Source organism: Vigna angularis, chromosome 5 (assembly GCF_016808095.1).
Source record: "Vigna angularis cultivar LongXiaoDou No.4 chromosome 5, ASM1680809v1, whole genome shotgun sequence".
In the NCBI taxonomy this organism is placed as follows: domain Eukaryota; kingdom Viridiplantae; phylum Streptophyta; class Magnoliopsida; order Fabales; family Fabaceae; genus Vigna; species Vigna angularis.
In genome coordinates, this window is record NC_068974.1 from 20505454 (window position 1) to 20519832 (window position 14379).

General features: G+C 30.2%; 2 protein-coding genes across 3 annotated transcripts; both read left to right on the top strand.

Moving 5' to 3' along the window:
• Positions 1-1374: 1374 nt before the first annotated feature.
• Positions 1375-3489, top strand: LOC108339979 (uncharacterized). The gene is made up of 2 exons (XM_017577212.2): positions 1375-1915; positions 3341-3489. Exons 1-2 carry the CDS (start codon positions 1605-1607, stop codon positions 3393-3395), a joined length of 366 nt encoding a protein of 121 aa, XP_017432701.1. The 5' UTR covers positions 1375-1604; the 3' UTR covers positions 3396-3489.
• A 3844-nt stretch (positions 3490-7333) lies between these two features.
• On the top strand, positions 7334-11246 carry LOC108347292 (uncharacterized). Of its 2 annotated transcripts, none has more exons than XM_052877802.1 (8): positions 7334-7516; positions 7924-8070; positions 8166-8204; positions 8323-8360; positions 9163-9249; positions 9671-9836; positions 10015-10092; positions 10652-10799. In XM_052877802.1, exons 5-8 carry the CDS (start codon positions 9169-9171, stop codon positions 10780-10782), a joined length of 456 nt encoding a protein of 151 aa, XP_052733762.1. In that variant the 5' UTR covers positions 7334-7516; positions 7924-8070; positions 8166-8204; positions 8323-8360; positions 9163-9168; the 3' UTR covers positions 10783-10799. The 2 variants fall into 2 exon arrangements, with proteins under 2 accessions (XP_052733762.1, XP_052733763.1); XM_052877803.1 differs by lacking the exon at positions 10652-10799 and adding an exon at positions 10920-11246 and having other exon boundaries at positions 7336-7516.
• The last annotated feature ends 3133 nt before the right edge of the window (positions 11247-14379 follow it).

Here is a 14379-nt window from a genome sequence, read left to right on the forward strand (position 1 = left end):
TATATTTTTTTATTTATTTCAAGATTTAAAGATCTTCAAAGATTTCAAAAAGATTTTAAAATTCAATTCACCACCCTCTTGGCTTGAGATATTAGGGTTACATTTCTAACAACTTTAATACTCAGTTAGACTATAACAAGCAATACAATAATCATTCATAAATTCCCTTAAAAGGAATCATGCTCAACCCAATAGCTCTACACAACTTGTCTATTAAAGGTAACTTGTGTTTATAAACGTATGTCATCTTCCATACTTCACCGCACCATTCCTGTTTACCAAAACAGGATGATTAGAGTAGTCTTCCACTACAGCTTCGCACCCTTCTCCCTACTCCTTAAGACCTACGAGTAAAAAATCCAAGTTGCTCAAAGTGAAAGATAAATAAACTTTAGCATTTAGAAAGATTTAAAAACTTACTTTTTCTAAAGTTCAGATACATTCTCTCGCCCAACCAACACTTAGTTCATCCAGCTAATTAAGCATTGTTGCAATTTGTCCAATTGCCATTATGCTCGCTCAAGCAAAGGTGTTAGCATTATGTTTTATTAACCTTTCGTGTAGGATTTTATATGAATCTTTATTAAAAATCAATTTTGTATTTATTATGAAACGACTCAAGATTAACTTAATTATATCTAGTTTATTAACTATTAATTTGGCAATATTGAAGTTACTTGTGTTAAGTAGTGATAATTTGATAGCATTAACGACAATCTATTAATAAACAAATTTTTCAATTTTTAACTTTTTTGATTCCGACCAATGACAAAATTCTACAATATGAAATTCTAATTTTCTTTTTTTTAATGAATTTAAAATTCTATTATTTTAATTATTTGAAATACTTCTTAAAATTTAATCTTCTTTTAATTTTTTTCATCAAAAACAAGTCATTTTACTTAAAAAAAATTCTCTAAATAAATGAATTATTCTCTAAATTGTTTCATCCAAACATAAGGTATTATTTATTTTTATACAAGCAAAATATTTAATATAAGATAACAAAATTTATTATCTAGAAATTATTATTTTTATATTCTATCAGTTGGTTATATATATATATATATATATATAATAACAGTTAATTTGTCAAAATGTTATTTTATTAATATTTTATTTGAAACAAATTCACTTGGGTGATGTTATGATATCTTAATTTATTTTCGAAACCTCTTAAATATTTAACAAACTCACACATTTATTCAAAAACGGAAATACTTGACAATTAAATGAAAAGTTTAAATGAATGGTAGATAGGTGTGGGAATCAATTGTAATAAAGTTGAAAGTAAAGGGGCAAAGTGATACTTTGCAATGGATAACGCCAAAATGGTTGACGGAGAATAGCTATAAAATTGGGTTTCCCAGTGTCACAAAGCAAAACCCGGTCATTCACAAACAAGAAGAAAATCAATTTTTTTCTTTTTTCTTTTTCCTCTTCAATTTCAATCAATATAACAAATGGGTCAATCCCTTCGATCTTTCTCCTTTCTGGGACACCGAATCTCTCCTTAATATCTTCTGATTCCACTGGTTTCTTTTTTCTTTTTCTTTTCAATTTTCTTCCCGCATATTAACAAAGGAAAAGAAAAAAGAAACGAGATGAGGTTTCTCTTCGAATTCGTTTCATGTTGTGGCTTGCCCACGCAGCGCACGCCGGAGCCAGCCGTATTGCCGCTCGAGGAGGAGAGGTCGTTTGTTTCGGAGGCGGCGCCCACCGTGTCTGTTCGCCGCCGTCACCGCAAGAGGCAGAGGATGGGCTCGGCGGAGTGGAAGCCGTCTCTGGGACCGATCTCGGAGGACGGCGCGACTCAGGCGAAGGAGAGTCCCCGGAAAAACACGGCGGCGTCCCCCGCGAGCGACGCAAAGAAGAGGACCACCGCCAAGGTTCGCTACCGCAGTTACAGTGACGGGTCAGTGAAATTGGTTTAAATTTAACTGAAATACAACCTCTGCCGTCAAAACATTACATTTAATTTAAAATTAAATAACTTAATAAGATTAATAAGATAAGAAACTGCATTAGTTAATTAAATAAAATTTAAATGGCTTCCCATCTAATTACTTAATTAAGGTAAAAAGTATATATATAGTAATAACACTTTATAAGAAGACTTAGTATTTCCGTCAACACTTGAAAAAAAAAATATCAACTACTACTATTGTTATAATTATTAACTTTTCTTGAATATAAATTTAATTTTCTATAAATTAATTTAATCAATAAATAATATATTTTTTTTATGTTGTTTTTCTGTATAATATTTTTTGTAAAAGATTCTCAAAACAAATAACAAATCAACTAATTTGTCAATTTTCATTGGCTTATGTAATTTTGTTATGAATATCATAAATAAAATAATTAATGAATTTTCACGCGTTTTGAAAATAAATAATGATGAAAGCAAATAGTCTATTTGTTTTTTTTTTCAATGACTTCTAAATTGAAGAATCACTCACTGTTAAATATAGAATAGAAATTTTGAAAAGTTATGAGTAAATGTCTCTGGGTATAACTGCTGTCACTTTTCATTAATTATTTTTTTGACAACTATTTATTTATGGAAAATGAAAGTGAATTATTTTAGAGATATAATTAGTGGGCCAGTGGCTGCTATGTTCGAACTAAACATAAATTGTTTAGAAATAAATAAATTTTAGAAGTGAGTGCTAACCCTTTTTCTTCTTGGCCTTATTTGCAATATATATATATATATATATATATATATATATATATATATATATATATATATATATATATATATATATATATATATATATATTTTATGCAGTCGACTTACACGTTAAAAATGTAATATTTTTTAATATCACTTTACTTCCACGTTATTTTTATTTTATGCATTGAATTGAATATATATTATTGTTGATAGATTAGTTTAACTAACACTAGCCCCTCCAATTTCACGCGAAAGTCTAATCCATTAATAACTTATGACTTTGTATATTATTAATGTCAATGTACAACTAAGATTAACTAATTAACACAAGCTTCTTTCAAAAGAAACACACACACTTGCATGACAGTTTAATACCATTTAATGGAAAAATATTTTTTATTTAGAAAAAAATGAGACAACCATGTTTACTCACATGAACTAAGCACAATTATTTATGAAGTTCCATTTTATCACCTTTCTTACATATATAGTTATCCTCATTGAATCCATTTTTTAATAGTTAAATATCATTAATAATTTAAAAATTCATTTTAATAAAAGGAAGAAGAAGAACAAACTGTTAAATATAGAAACAACTTCATAAGATTTCATTGCTTGAGTAAAAAATGTTGAATCTTTTTTTTTCTTTCTAATTTGCAGGTCATCCATGCCCACGATGATACCAACTTTTTCTCCGACGCCATTTATGTTCTAAACTTTAGGGTTGGATTTCTAGCTGCAAATATATGTATATATTTACAAACTACATGGGTCCAGCTAATAAAATCAAAGCGTTGTGAAGATTTCAATTTGAACTGTTAATGAATGTAGGCTTTTTATTGTTTTAAAAAAATAATATATTCTTCCTGGCCTTTCTTTTTTGCTTCCTTAATAACAAAATTTAAATAAATCTGATGCAATATTGTTTCACCTAAAATGATTTTGTTAGGCGTGATTCACCCTACTTCTTTTTAACTTACATTTAAATTTTAGATTAAAACTAAAAGTTAGAACATATAATTAAGTATAAAATGTTTGTCAATTTTCATTATTTTTAGCGTAAATTCTCCTTTGAATCAGAGGCTATGTGATATTTTTCCGATCATCTTAAATGTTATTAAGTATTTTTTATAAATGTCAAAAGCTACTTTAACAAAATTTAATTTTAGATACGATTACAAATAAAATACATTATTGTTCTATAATAACTTTAAGAGAATAAATAAAAGTAGATGTAATAAAATATTATTAAATTACATTAATAATGCTTTATATAAAAAAAAGAAACAAGATCCATGAGTCTCAACAAAATGAAGTATTACATAAGGAAATGCTTATTTAAAATTATTTTTTAAAAAACAAATATAATAATTCTATCCACCAGAATCAATGAAGAAGTTTGACTAATAGAAAAAATCATATTTATAAAAAAATTATATAGAATAATTTAATTTACATAAAATAATCTTAATAATTTATGTAAATAAAAATATAGAAGTATAAGCATTTTTTTTACTGTTATACATATAAAAGAAAATGCATTTTCTAACATCTAATTATAACGTCAATTTTATGTTACTTCTATTTACAACGTCAATTTTTCTTTTCTAGATCTTTTTCTTTTTCTAAATTTTACACAATATGATATCTTATGTAGTTAATGTATACTATAATAATAATAAAAACTTATTTTTCAATATATGTACTTTTTAACGAACATTTCTTCGAAATTTTATTTCTCAATATAACGAATACTTCAAAAGTATTTGATACGTTTCTTCATATCTAAAAGGTGTTATTATGAGAACCCTGAATCTTAAAAATTATGATTGTATAAGATAATATAGATAATGAAGACATTTCTGATTATTTGGCTGAAAATTATAGAGAAATTTATTTTGTGTATACTATAGAAAAAGGGACTTAGTATTTGCTAAGCATACAATTTTAAAATTATAGAGACATTTATTTTATGTATACTATAAAAAAAATGGAATTAATATCATCATGAAAGAAAAGTACATTTTAAAATAAATTATTAATTGTAATTATACCTTTAATTTCCCTTTGTTCCTTCTATTGACAACGATAAACATATATGTTTTTTAATGAATATTTTCTCAAGAAACGTTAATAAACGGGAAGGCTTTTATATAAAAAACTTTTAATTATGAAAATTATGATTATATTAATGATACATAATGAGAGATTCTAATTATGTAGAAAAATATTTTTGATACATTTATTTTGTTATACATGATAAGTAAGTAAGTAATTATTATTTGATAAAAGGTATCAATAGAATATAAATTGTTTGTAAATAGACTCTACAAGTATGAATAAATATGAATGTTGATCTTTGTAGACAGCTGAGATAGGATGACCTGACACTAAAGTTATTAATCAATTTAAAATTTATTTTAATGAGGAAATTAGAGTCCGACGGATCCACATCATATGACATATTTTCATATTAATTAATGTACTATCGATCGACATTAACAAACTATATATAATTTTAATAATATAAAGAGTCACTAAAATAAATACTAATGAGATGTACATTATGACTTTTGATTAATGTAATGTCTATATAATTCACGAGTAACCAATTATGTGATGAATAAATGAGTGGTCATTTAGAGGACATGGTACGTCATAGAAAATTTTGGTTGAGATCCTTTATATGATTCTCTTAAGAACGATTCAGAGAAATAATTGTATTCAAGTACTCTAACTTTAAAAGTTTATCGTCAACTGTGAAAATTTTCAAGTTAAAAGTAAGGAATGAATGGACAGATAAAAGTTTCATAGAATTGTTGAAGTTGCTAAAGGAGATGGTTCCAGAAAATAACATGTTACCTATCCATAATTATGAGGCGAAAATAAGTAAGTAATTATTATTTAATAAAAGGTATCAATAGAATATAAATTGTTTGTAAATAAAAAGCCTCATATTCAAGTACTCTAACTTTAAAAGTTTATCGTCAACTGTGAAAATTTTCAAGTTAAAAGTAAGGAATGAATGGACAGATAAAAGTTTCATAGAATTGTTGAAGTTGCTAAAGGAGATGGTTCCAGAAAATAACATGTTACCTATCCATAATTATGAGGCGAAAAAAATTCTATGTTCAATGGGTTTGGAATACCAAAATGTATATGCATGCCCCAATGATTGTGTATTGTACCAAGACAAATTTGCTGCACTAAAGGCATGTCCAACATGTGATTTATCACAATTTAAAAAGAAAGTTGATGAAAATAATGGTGAAGACAAAGATGGTCCACCAACTAAGGTGGTGTGGTACTTGCTTATAATATCTAGGTAGAAATTATTTTTTCCATTAAAGAAGATGTGAAGAACCTGAAATGGCACATTGATGGAAGAAAGTGTGATAATCTTTTTCGACACTCAATTGATTTTCCATAATGGAAGAAAATTGATGGTAGATTGAATTCTAAACTAAAATTGACCTAACCAAATGTATCTAAATCAACCTAAACTCGTTTTAAACTGTTTTGACACAAGATTCCAATCCATAATTTACCAAAACCTCACTTTAGAGATCCAAATTAAACTCCACCAGTTCTAGCTCATATTTGAGCAACTTAGGGGTCCGAATAAGTCACAAATGGCTTACCAAGACCCTTCAAAATGACCATTTAGACACAGAACCTATAATTCAAATTCTCACTAGTCCAAACCTCCAAAAATTAGTTCCAAACCAAGCTAAACTCCACCTATCCAGCACTAAACACTTTTGCATCAGATTTCCCTATTTTAACATCAAAATCAGTTCTAAAAGATTAAATATCTAACCCCCAAACTTTTGAGTTTGCTTCCTAACTCTTATAACAAGATTCACATGTCAAAATCCCCTTATTTGATAAAACCTTCTAAAACCATCGCATTGGCCCATACCGATTTCCCTATGAAATTTATATCAACTCAAGGTGCTAAAAAACCTCAAATAACATATAATTATACCTGCAATACCAGATTTATCCATCCAAACACTATCTCACCAAAATGCATATCAAAAGCCCCATTTTAACTACCAAAACTCCTAGATTTTCAACTCTTTACTCCAAAAACTATACAACACACATTCCCATCAGTAATACAACATATTCACATACAGTTCATGACCAAAATATAATCCAAAATATCTTACATCAGAATTTCATCATCAATTACTCCAATACACCCACTTAAATGAGTTAACACTACAAGAAATATTAAAATTATATACGGACTATTATATACAGATTTAAATCCGTATATAATTTAAATATTTTATACGGATATTACATACGGATTCTAAAAAAAAATTATATACAGATATTATATACGGATTTTCCGTATATAAATTCCATACATAAAGTTGGCGCGTGGCGGCGGGAAAATTTCATAAGGATATATCCCCTGGAATTCCATTACCGGTATGTAAGTAGAATGAAGTATATTATATACGGATTTCAAAAATAATTTTTAAAAAAACGTACTTTTATTAATTAGAAGCTGAAACCTATCATTCACTCTTTGTTATCCCTCTCGAACCGTCGAGCTACTCTCTCTTAAAACCTCGAGTTATCTCTCTCCTCGAACCCTCGAGTCCTTTCTCTCTCGAACCCTAGAGCTCTCGCCGTCCCTCTCTCGAGCCGTCTTCGCTCTCCCTGTCCCTCTCTCCAGCCCTCTTCACAGTCCCTGTCCGTCGTGCTCTACTTCTGTGTCCTCTCTCTCTGTCGAAGTGTCCGTCGTGTTCCGGCGTTCACCAAGCAATCTCCTTGTTCGTCGGGTGTCGTAGTTGGATGCTGAAGGAGTATCTTCATCTGGTAAGTAAACCCTAATCCTAATGCTTAGTAATCGATGAAATCGTTAATCGCGAACCCTAATCTTTTTCGTTGTTTGTTTTATTTGGCACATTTGTGGTTGGTCTCGCAAGCCGTGGTTGGAGTGTCAATCTTTTCAAAATATTTGTCCCTTTGTCTGATGTGAATATACCATCCTCTTTTATGTGTGGTTTAATTATTAGGACCTTGAAAGATTAATGTGGTTTCTACAACATCATTTTGATGTACTTATCCATTAAGCTTTATAGGACACTTTCTTGCCCATTTTATGCTTTAAGCCTTCTTGTCACTTGCAATTGTTTGTCTTATTTGACCCATGCAAGATGGTAAGAATTTTATGCCCGTGAATGAAAATTGCTTACTAATAAATAAAACTTTAATGTCTCCAGATAATCCATATGATGTTGCTGATAAATGGCTACTCAAGGAGAATCTTCCACTTTCTTTTCGTGAACAAGTTGTACAGTTCATTCTTCAAAATACCGGACAAAACAATGTTACTTTTGATGCCTCATTTCGTGATCCCTATACTGGCTGTAAGAATAGTGTTTGTTAAATAACAGAATTGATGGTGGTCATTATCCTTGTAGTCCTCCTTTTTTACTTAATTGCTTTTTACTTTCTGTTTCAGCCCATGCTTACGTACCAGGACAACCTTCTCATTTGTCTGGTAATAAAAATTCAGCTTTATGTTGCCATTCATGTGTTTCATCATGTTCATCTTGTAGTTATCTCATCCTTGTATGACTCATCCAATTTTTTATTTATTTTTTAATATTTAATGACAGATATTTCTGCAAAACCCACTTTCAAGCATATTCCTAAGGTGTGCTTTCATACCCTTTGTATTAGAGGTGGTTGACATATTGTCTTGGGGAAATACATTTCAACCTGGGAGTTCTTAAGTCTGGAAAATGCAAATGATCTGTTTTATCTTTTACTTAGTAGTACTTTTTTTTTTTCCTTTTTATTAAAATAAAAAAATGCATTTTTAATTTTTAGCTTGGGTTACATGTTCTGTGGGCAGTTAAAGTCCAGCTATGTAGCAAAGTCCTTGATCCCAGCATGTTATATTTTGTGTGCCCTAACCTAAGTGTAAATTTATGTATAATATTAGCATCTGATCTGGTATGTTGTGGCATAAGCAATTTGTAAATTTTTTATTTTGATGTAATTGTGGTCTATGTATCCTACTGTTTTTTTGTATTAAAGATAGGGATCCCTTGAATCGGTACATGGAGAATATTGCTCTAAATGGAGCTCAATAGGAAGAAATGACTATTAATGTTTCTTGATGACGCCCTTGTTTATTAGTTCCAAATGGGGCTTCACTTTAGAAAATTGGTGTCAAGTAACTCCAAAGTTTTGATTTCATCGTTATTTGGCCTTTATGGTCTTGCTATTATTAGCTCATTTTTACTGCTACTATTACAAGAAGGCCAGCATATCATCTTTATAGAATGTTGCTCAATGGACGAGTAATTTGATTCCATTTGGAAGTGGATGGTACTAAAAGTAGTGTAATAGTTCTTTTAACACAATTTCTGTGAGGAACTTTGTACTTTTTCCCTCTTTGACTTATTATGTAATTTTTTAGCTCATACCCTGTTATTAAATTCTGTTGTCAGAAAGGGATGCTTGTTTTTGATGCTGCTCGGTTTGATGGGATTCTTAAAAAGATTATTGAGTTCAATAATGCATTACAATCTGACCAGGTAGATATGGTAGATGTTTTATTCTTCTTTGGTTATTAATTTGTTATAGATACGGTTAAAATCATATACTTTTGGCCAAAGGAACTTCAAAGTTGCCATGTTCAGGATTGGGGAATGTTTTAATCTTCCATGTCTGCTTTACCCATGATCATTTTGAACTCCAATGTGCTTGTTGATGATGATAACTTAAACTGCCTTTTGATTAAAGACTTGAAATCTGAAGTTTATGATGTCCTTTAATACAGACTTAAACATGATTTCCAACTACCTATGAGAAACTCTGCATATGAACTATGTATAAGAATTAATAACAATAAAGCTGCACATTTTAGCAAGTGGGCTTCAACTTTTACGGAGCATACATGAATTCAAAAATAAAGTGTGCTGTGTAAATTGGTTATATTTTTTGAATCTCATGCAGGAAAAGCAGAACTTGTCTTTGACTGAGCTCAATGTTTCCAGACTGGGTGCCATTGTTAAAATTCTGAAAGATACTTCACATTATCATTCTAGTAAATTTGCAGACTCTGATATAGACTTGTTACTGAATCTGCTTCGATCATGGCCTATTGCAATGATATTTCCTGGTTAGTTATTGTCTCTTGTTTTGCTCCTTTTTGTTGTACTTCAAGAAACTTTTGTTGCTAATTTGAGAAAATCATTGGAATTTCTTTTTTTTTCAATTTTTTGTCCTCATTTATATCAGTGAACTAATCTAGTCTTTAGGAAAATGGTCTCCTTACTTATTGTGCTTTTTCTATGCAGTCATTGATATCATAAGGATGATAGTTCTTCATCCAGATGGGGCTATTTTACTTAACAAGCATTTTGAAGCAGAAAACGGTATCAATGTTAACCATAATTTTGTTTTCTGACATTAAATTATGATAGCAATCAATAGAATCCCATTTTTTTTATGTGAAATTGGTCTGAAAATTGAGAGAAGTGAGAACCACTCTAGACTCCCATGCTTGTAGTGTGAGACTCCCGTCCCATACCTTGTAATTGAATCCTAGCATAGTAGCATCTCATCATGCTTCCCTTGCACCAGTGATCACGTGGGCTGTCTGTACACTAACTCTTTGACTAGTCACACATAAGCATTGTTATGTAAGTGGTACCACCCCACACTTCTTGTTTGCAGTTGACGAAGAAGAGATTTATACCAGTTACTATATATGCTTTCAGAAGTTACCTTAGTAGTTAGTTATCTTTTCTCTCCCTTAGTTTTGTTCCTCCACATTGTGCCCCTTTTGACCCCTTGATTATACACTTTGGTTATCCTTGTCTTTCTACCAGAAATATGACAAGTTCTGATACTCCTTGATCTTGTAGAATATTTTTTTCTCTACCTTCTGCTAGTGTGTAATCTTTCATTGATTTTCTCGTGTGTTATATCCAGACATTATAGTGGAAGTGATTAAGAAAGTCACTGTAAGTCCGACAATTCCTGCGAATCTGTTGACCAGCATTCGTGCTGTGACTAATCTCTTCAGGAATTCATGCTACTCTATAATCATTATTCATAAATGATATTGGATTGGTTTTAAGCTTGTTAGTTATCTTGTAAGTTCATAATGAACTGTCATCATTATATTATGATGGATGCAAATCGTTACCTTAAATATTTTTGTAATGAAAACATGTTGGTTGGTGTTATTCACTATAAGGGTTGGAGGATGAGCAACATACAACCAGCTTAGCAGAATGAAGAACAATGTCTTTTCTGAAGAATATCAAGGTTCCTTCTTTCATGAAGCAAACAAACCTAAAGATGAGAATGACAAGATATTCATAGAACAAGGAGTCTCTAGAAGCAAAAAGAGAAGCAAGTGATACTTTTGTAGTCTTAGCTGAACTAAATAAATCTACTACTGTCTAGTATGATATTTATCATTGTAAATGGTTTTGACATAGTGCCAACTTAGATTTAGATTGATAAGTTTGTTTATTATGAGTATATATTAAAATTGTGGTTGTTGAATATGTAACACATTATAATAGATTTATTAATGTAATTGTTTAAGAGTTTGTTAAAGAAAAAGAGTTGTATTTGTTTCTTTGAATTCTATTTATAAAAGATAATTCTTAGTATTTGAAAATTTGGCAATTGTATTTGATATTTATCAACTATATAGAACTTTTAATTATTGAGTGCATACGAGAAATCAGTTTTTTTTCGTAAAATAAAAAGTTACATACGGATTTTTCCGTATATAGTTACATATAGATTTTTCTATGTAATTATATACGGATTTTTCTGTATATAATTACATACGGATTTTATATACGGATTTTTTCGTATGTAAATTATATACGGATTTTTTCGTATGTAAATTATATACGGATTTTTCCGTATATAATTTAGCTACACCTTTTTTATATACGGATTTTTGACCGTATATAATCCGTATGTAATATCATGTTATATACGGATTTTTGATATTATATACGGATTTTAGCTGTATGTAATTGGAATTTTTCTTGTAGTGTAACACTAGCATAAAAATAGAAATCAAATCAATTTAATACACATACAAACACCAAACTTACGTCACAAACATCAATTAAATAAAAAACTCTAGCTTCCCTTACCTTAGGAAATAACTCCTACGGTTCTAAAACTCTCAATTGTTGCTTCCATCACAAGAAACTCTAGAAAAACCTACAACTCACACCAATTGGTGATCAAAAAGCCTTAGAAACGCAAGTTGTCCAAGAATCAAGGAAGGAACACTTTTTATACATGCAAAAACAAGATTCTTTGCATGACCAAAAATTTAAATTACAAAGGAAAAATGGTAGAAACTTACTTGCTCTAAACAAAGAATTGATCGGGTAGAAGTGGAGATAACTTAGATGTGATCTCCTAGGAACTTCTTGATCATCAAACAGATGATCAAGAGATGAGAAATCTTAGAGAGAAGTGAAAGAAAGCAAAGAGAAAGAGTTTTAGAAAGATAAAGAGTGTTTTAAGTAATGAGACGAGTTTAAGAAATTATATTTATTTAATCAACTTATTTTTAAATCTTTATAATACTTTGTCTCATTATTTTAAAACACCTACTAATTCTAATATTCTATTTTCTAGGTTCTTACATTAATGATATAAAATTGTCATTTATATATTGTTATATAGATTATGTCTGTTGGTTCTGGTTGTTTTCTTTTTGTCCAAGTTTGTTATCTAGACAAAAAGATAAACAAATGAAGTATTAAAAAAACGTATACATTAGGTTTTGGTTATTGCCAGAACTAAAACATAAAAGTGCGGATTAGAAATTTATTGAGAGAATAAATTTCAATTCTCTAAAAATCGAGCATATTTACTTATGTTTCGGTTAAATTGGTTTGAGGGTCGGTCGTCCTTCCTTGCTCTCTTTTGATCTTCAATCCTCTCTGAGAATGCAATCCACTTTGATGAGGTTTTTACCTGCAGAAGACATTCTGATGCTCAAGTCAGATATGTTTCATAAAGAGAGGTTACTCTTTTATTATGATAGAAAAAGATGATTGTACCTGGACATCAATTGTATATTTATAGGACTTGTGACAGCTAAGTCCATTGATTAACCATTAGTGCAATATATTTTTAGGCAATCAAATATTTGTAAAGCATAAGGCAATCTGACCTATTAATACATGTTAATTGTCCATAATGACAATTAATTCTGATCGGTATATTTCATATAGTATATAAGCCCCCTAAGCCCAAGCAAGCTCTTTATTAAAAGAGGTGTGTAGGGATTATTCCATTAAAGAAGATGTGAAGAACCTGAAATGGCACGTTGATGGAAGAAAGTGTGATAATCTTCTTCGACACTCAATTGATTTTCCATAATGGAAGAAAATTGATGAAACATTTCCAAAATTTAGTACAGAGCGAAGAAACTTAAGACTTGGACTTGCTATAAATGATATGAATCCTTATGTTGATGTTTCATCCCCCCTTGGTTGTGCAATATTCTTCTCCACTCTTGGTATCCCTAGTTAGCGAATAACTTTTCGTTACCCTAGACTAGTTGAGTATTCACACCACTCCTAGTACTAGATAATCCTAGTATCCTCTGATACACTACCTAGATTTCCATAACTCGACAGAGTTTCATAACAAGTGTTTTAATTCTCTTTAGAAGTGCAATCAACAATGGCTTACAAGTAGGGATGACAAAAAAATCCACGGGCACGAGTATCTGCGGGTAAAATCCGCAGTAGGTAGTTACTATCCGTGGATATTTACTACCCGCGGGTAACGGGTAGCGAGTATTTTAATATCCACTTATAAACGGGTCGAGTAGGGGTAGTATATTACCCGACCTGCGGGTACCCGTTACCCGTAAAAATAATAAAAAAAATAATTTATATATATTTTTAATTAAATTTGATTAAAAATAAAATAAAATTATATTTTATTAGGTTAAATTTAATTAAAATTAAATTTTAATTTATATTTAATTTAATTTATATTATATATATATTAATTTTATTTTAAAAATGTATAAAATATTTTTTTTATTTTTTTCGGGTATCCGGGGTTTTAAAATACCCGCGAGTATTTTTTAAAGGGGTACCCGTGCAGGTAGCGAGTGCAGTTTTATCTGGCGACTCGGGTTGCGAGTAGGCACTATCCGTGCCTGACTCGACCTGTTGCCATCTCTACTTACAAGTCGTTTAGAATATCACTCTCGTAAAGAGGATATGTTTTCAATACAATACAGTCTACAGACTCGTTGGGTGTTTATTTCTTTTCTCTTTTCTCTCTTCTCACAAGTAAGCAAATATTACAATGATGCTCGAGAGTATTGCTTGACTTTTCTTTTTCCCTTGTTTGATATTCTATTTTTTCTTGAGTTTCTCTATGTTTCTCTTCGAAACGTGTTTTGTAGGATTGATATTTATATTGTAACTTATCCTCTTGATTCTTTCTTTGAATGATCTTCTATTTAAAGGCTTTTTCGAAAGGTATCTATTAGACTAAGCTTTTGGCCTTGATTCTTGTGTCTTCTCTGCCTTGCGTGTGAAGTAGCCGTGGGTTAAAGTCAACTTGTCCAAGCAAACATACTTTTTCAGTACTTTGCTCAAAGTAGGTTGTATTTTGTTTCAAACACATCTTCTTATGAAAATAACATT

Bases quoted from the DNA above. Each gene is read 5' to 3' on its own strand.
- LOC108339979 (XM_017577212.2), top strand. From the start codon at position 1,605: ATGAGGTTTCTCTTCGAATTCGTTTCATGTTGTGGCTTGCCCACGCAG. The intron at 1,916-3,340 runs GTCAGTGAAATT...TCTAATTTGCAG, and splicing joins TACCGCAGTTACAGTGACGG to GTCATCCATGCCCACGATGA.
- LOC108347292 (XM_052877802.1), top strand. From the start codon at position 9,169: ATGCTTGTTTTTGATGCTGCTCGGTTTGATGGGATTCTTAAAAAGATT. The intron at 9,250-9,670 runs GTAGATATGGTA...AATCTCATGCAG, and splicing joins ATGCATTACAATCTGACCAG to GAAAAGCAGAACTTGTCTTT. The intron at 9,837-10,014 runs GTTAGTTATTGT...TTTTCTATGCAG, and splicing joins TATTGCAATGATATTTCCTG to TCATTGATATCATAAGGATG.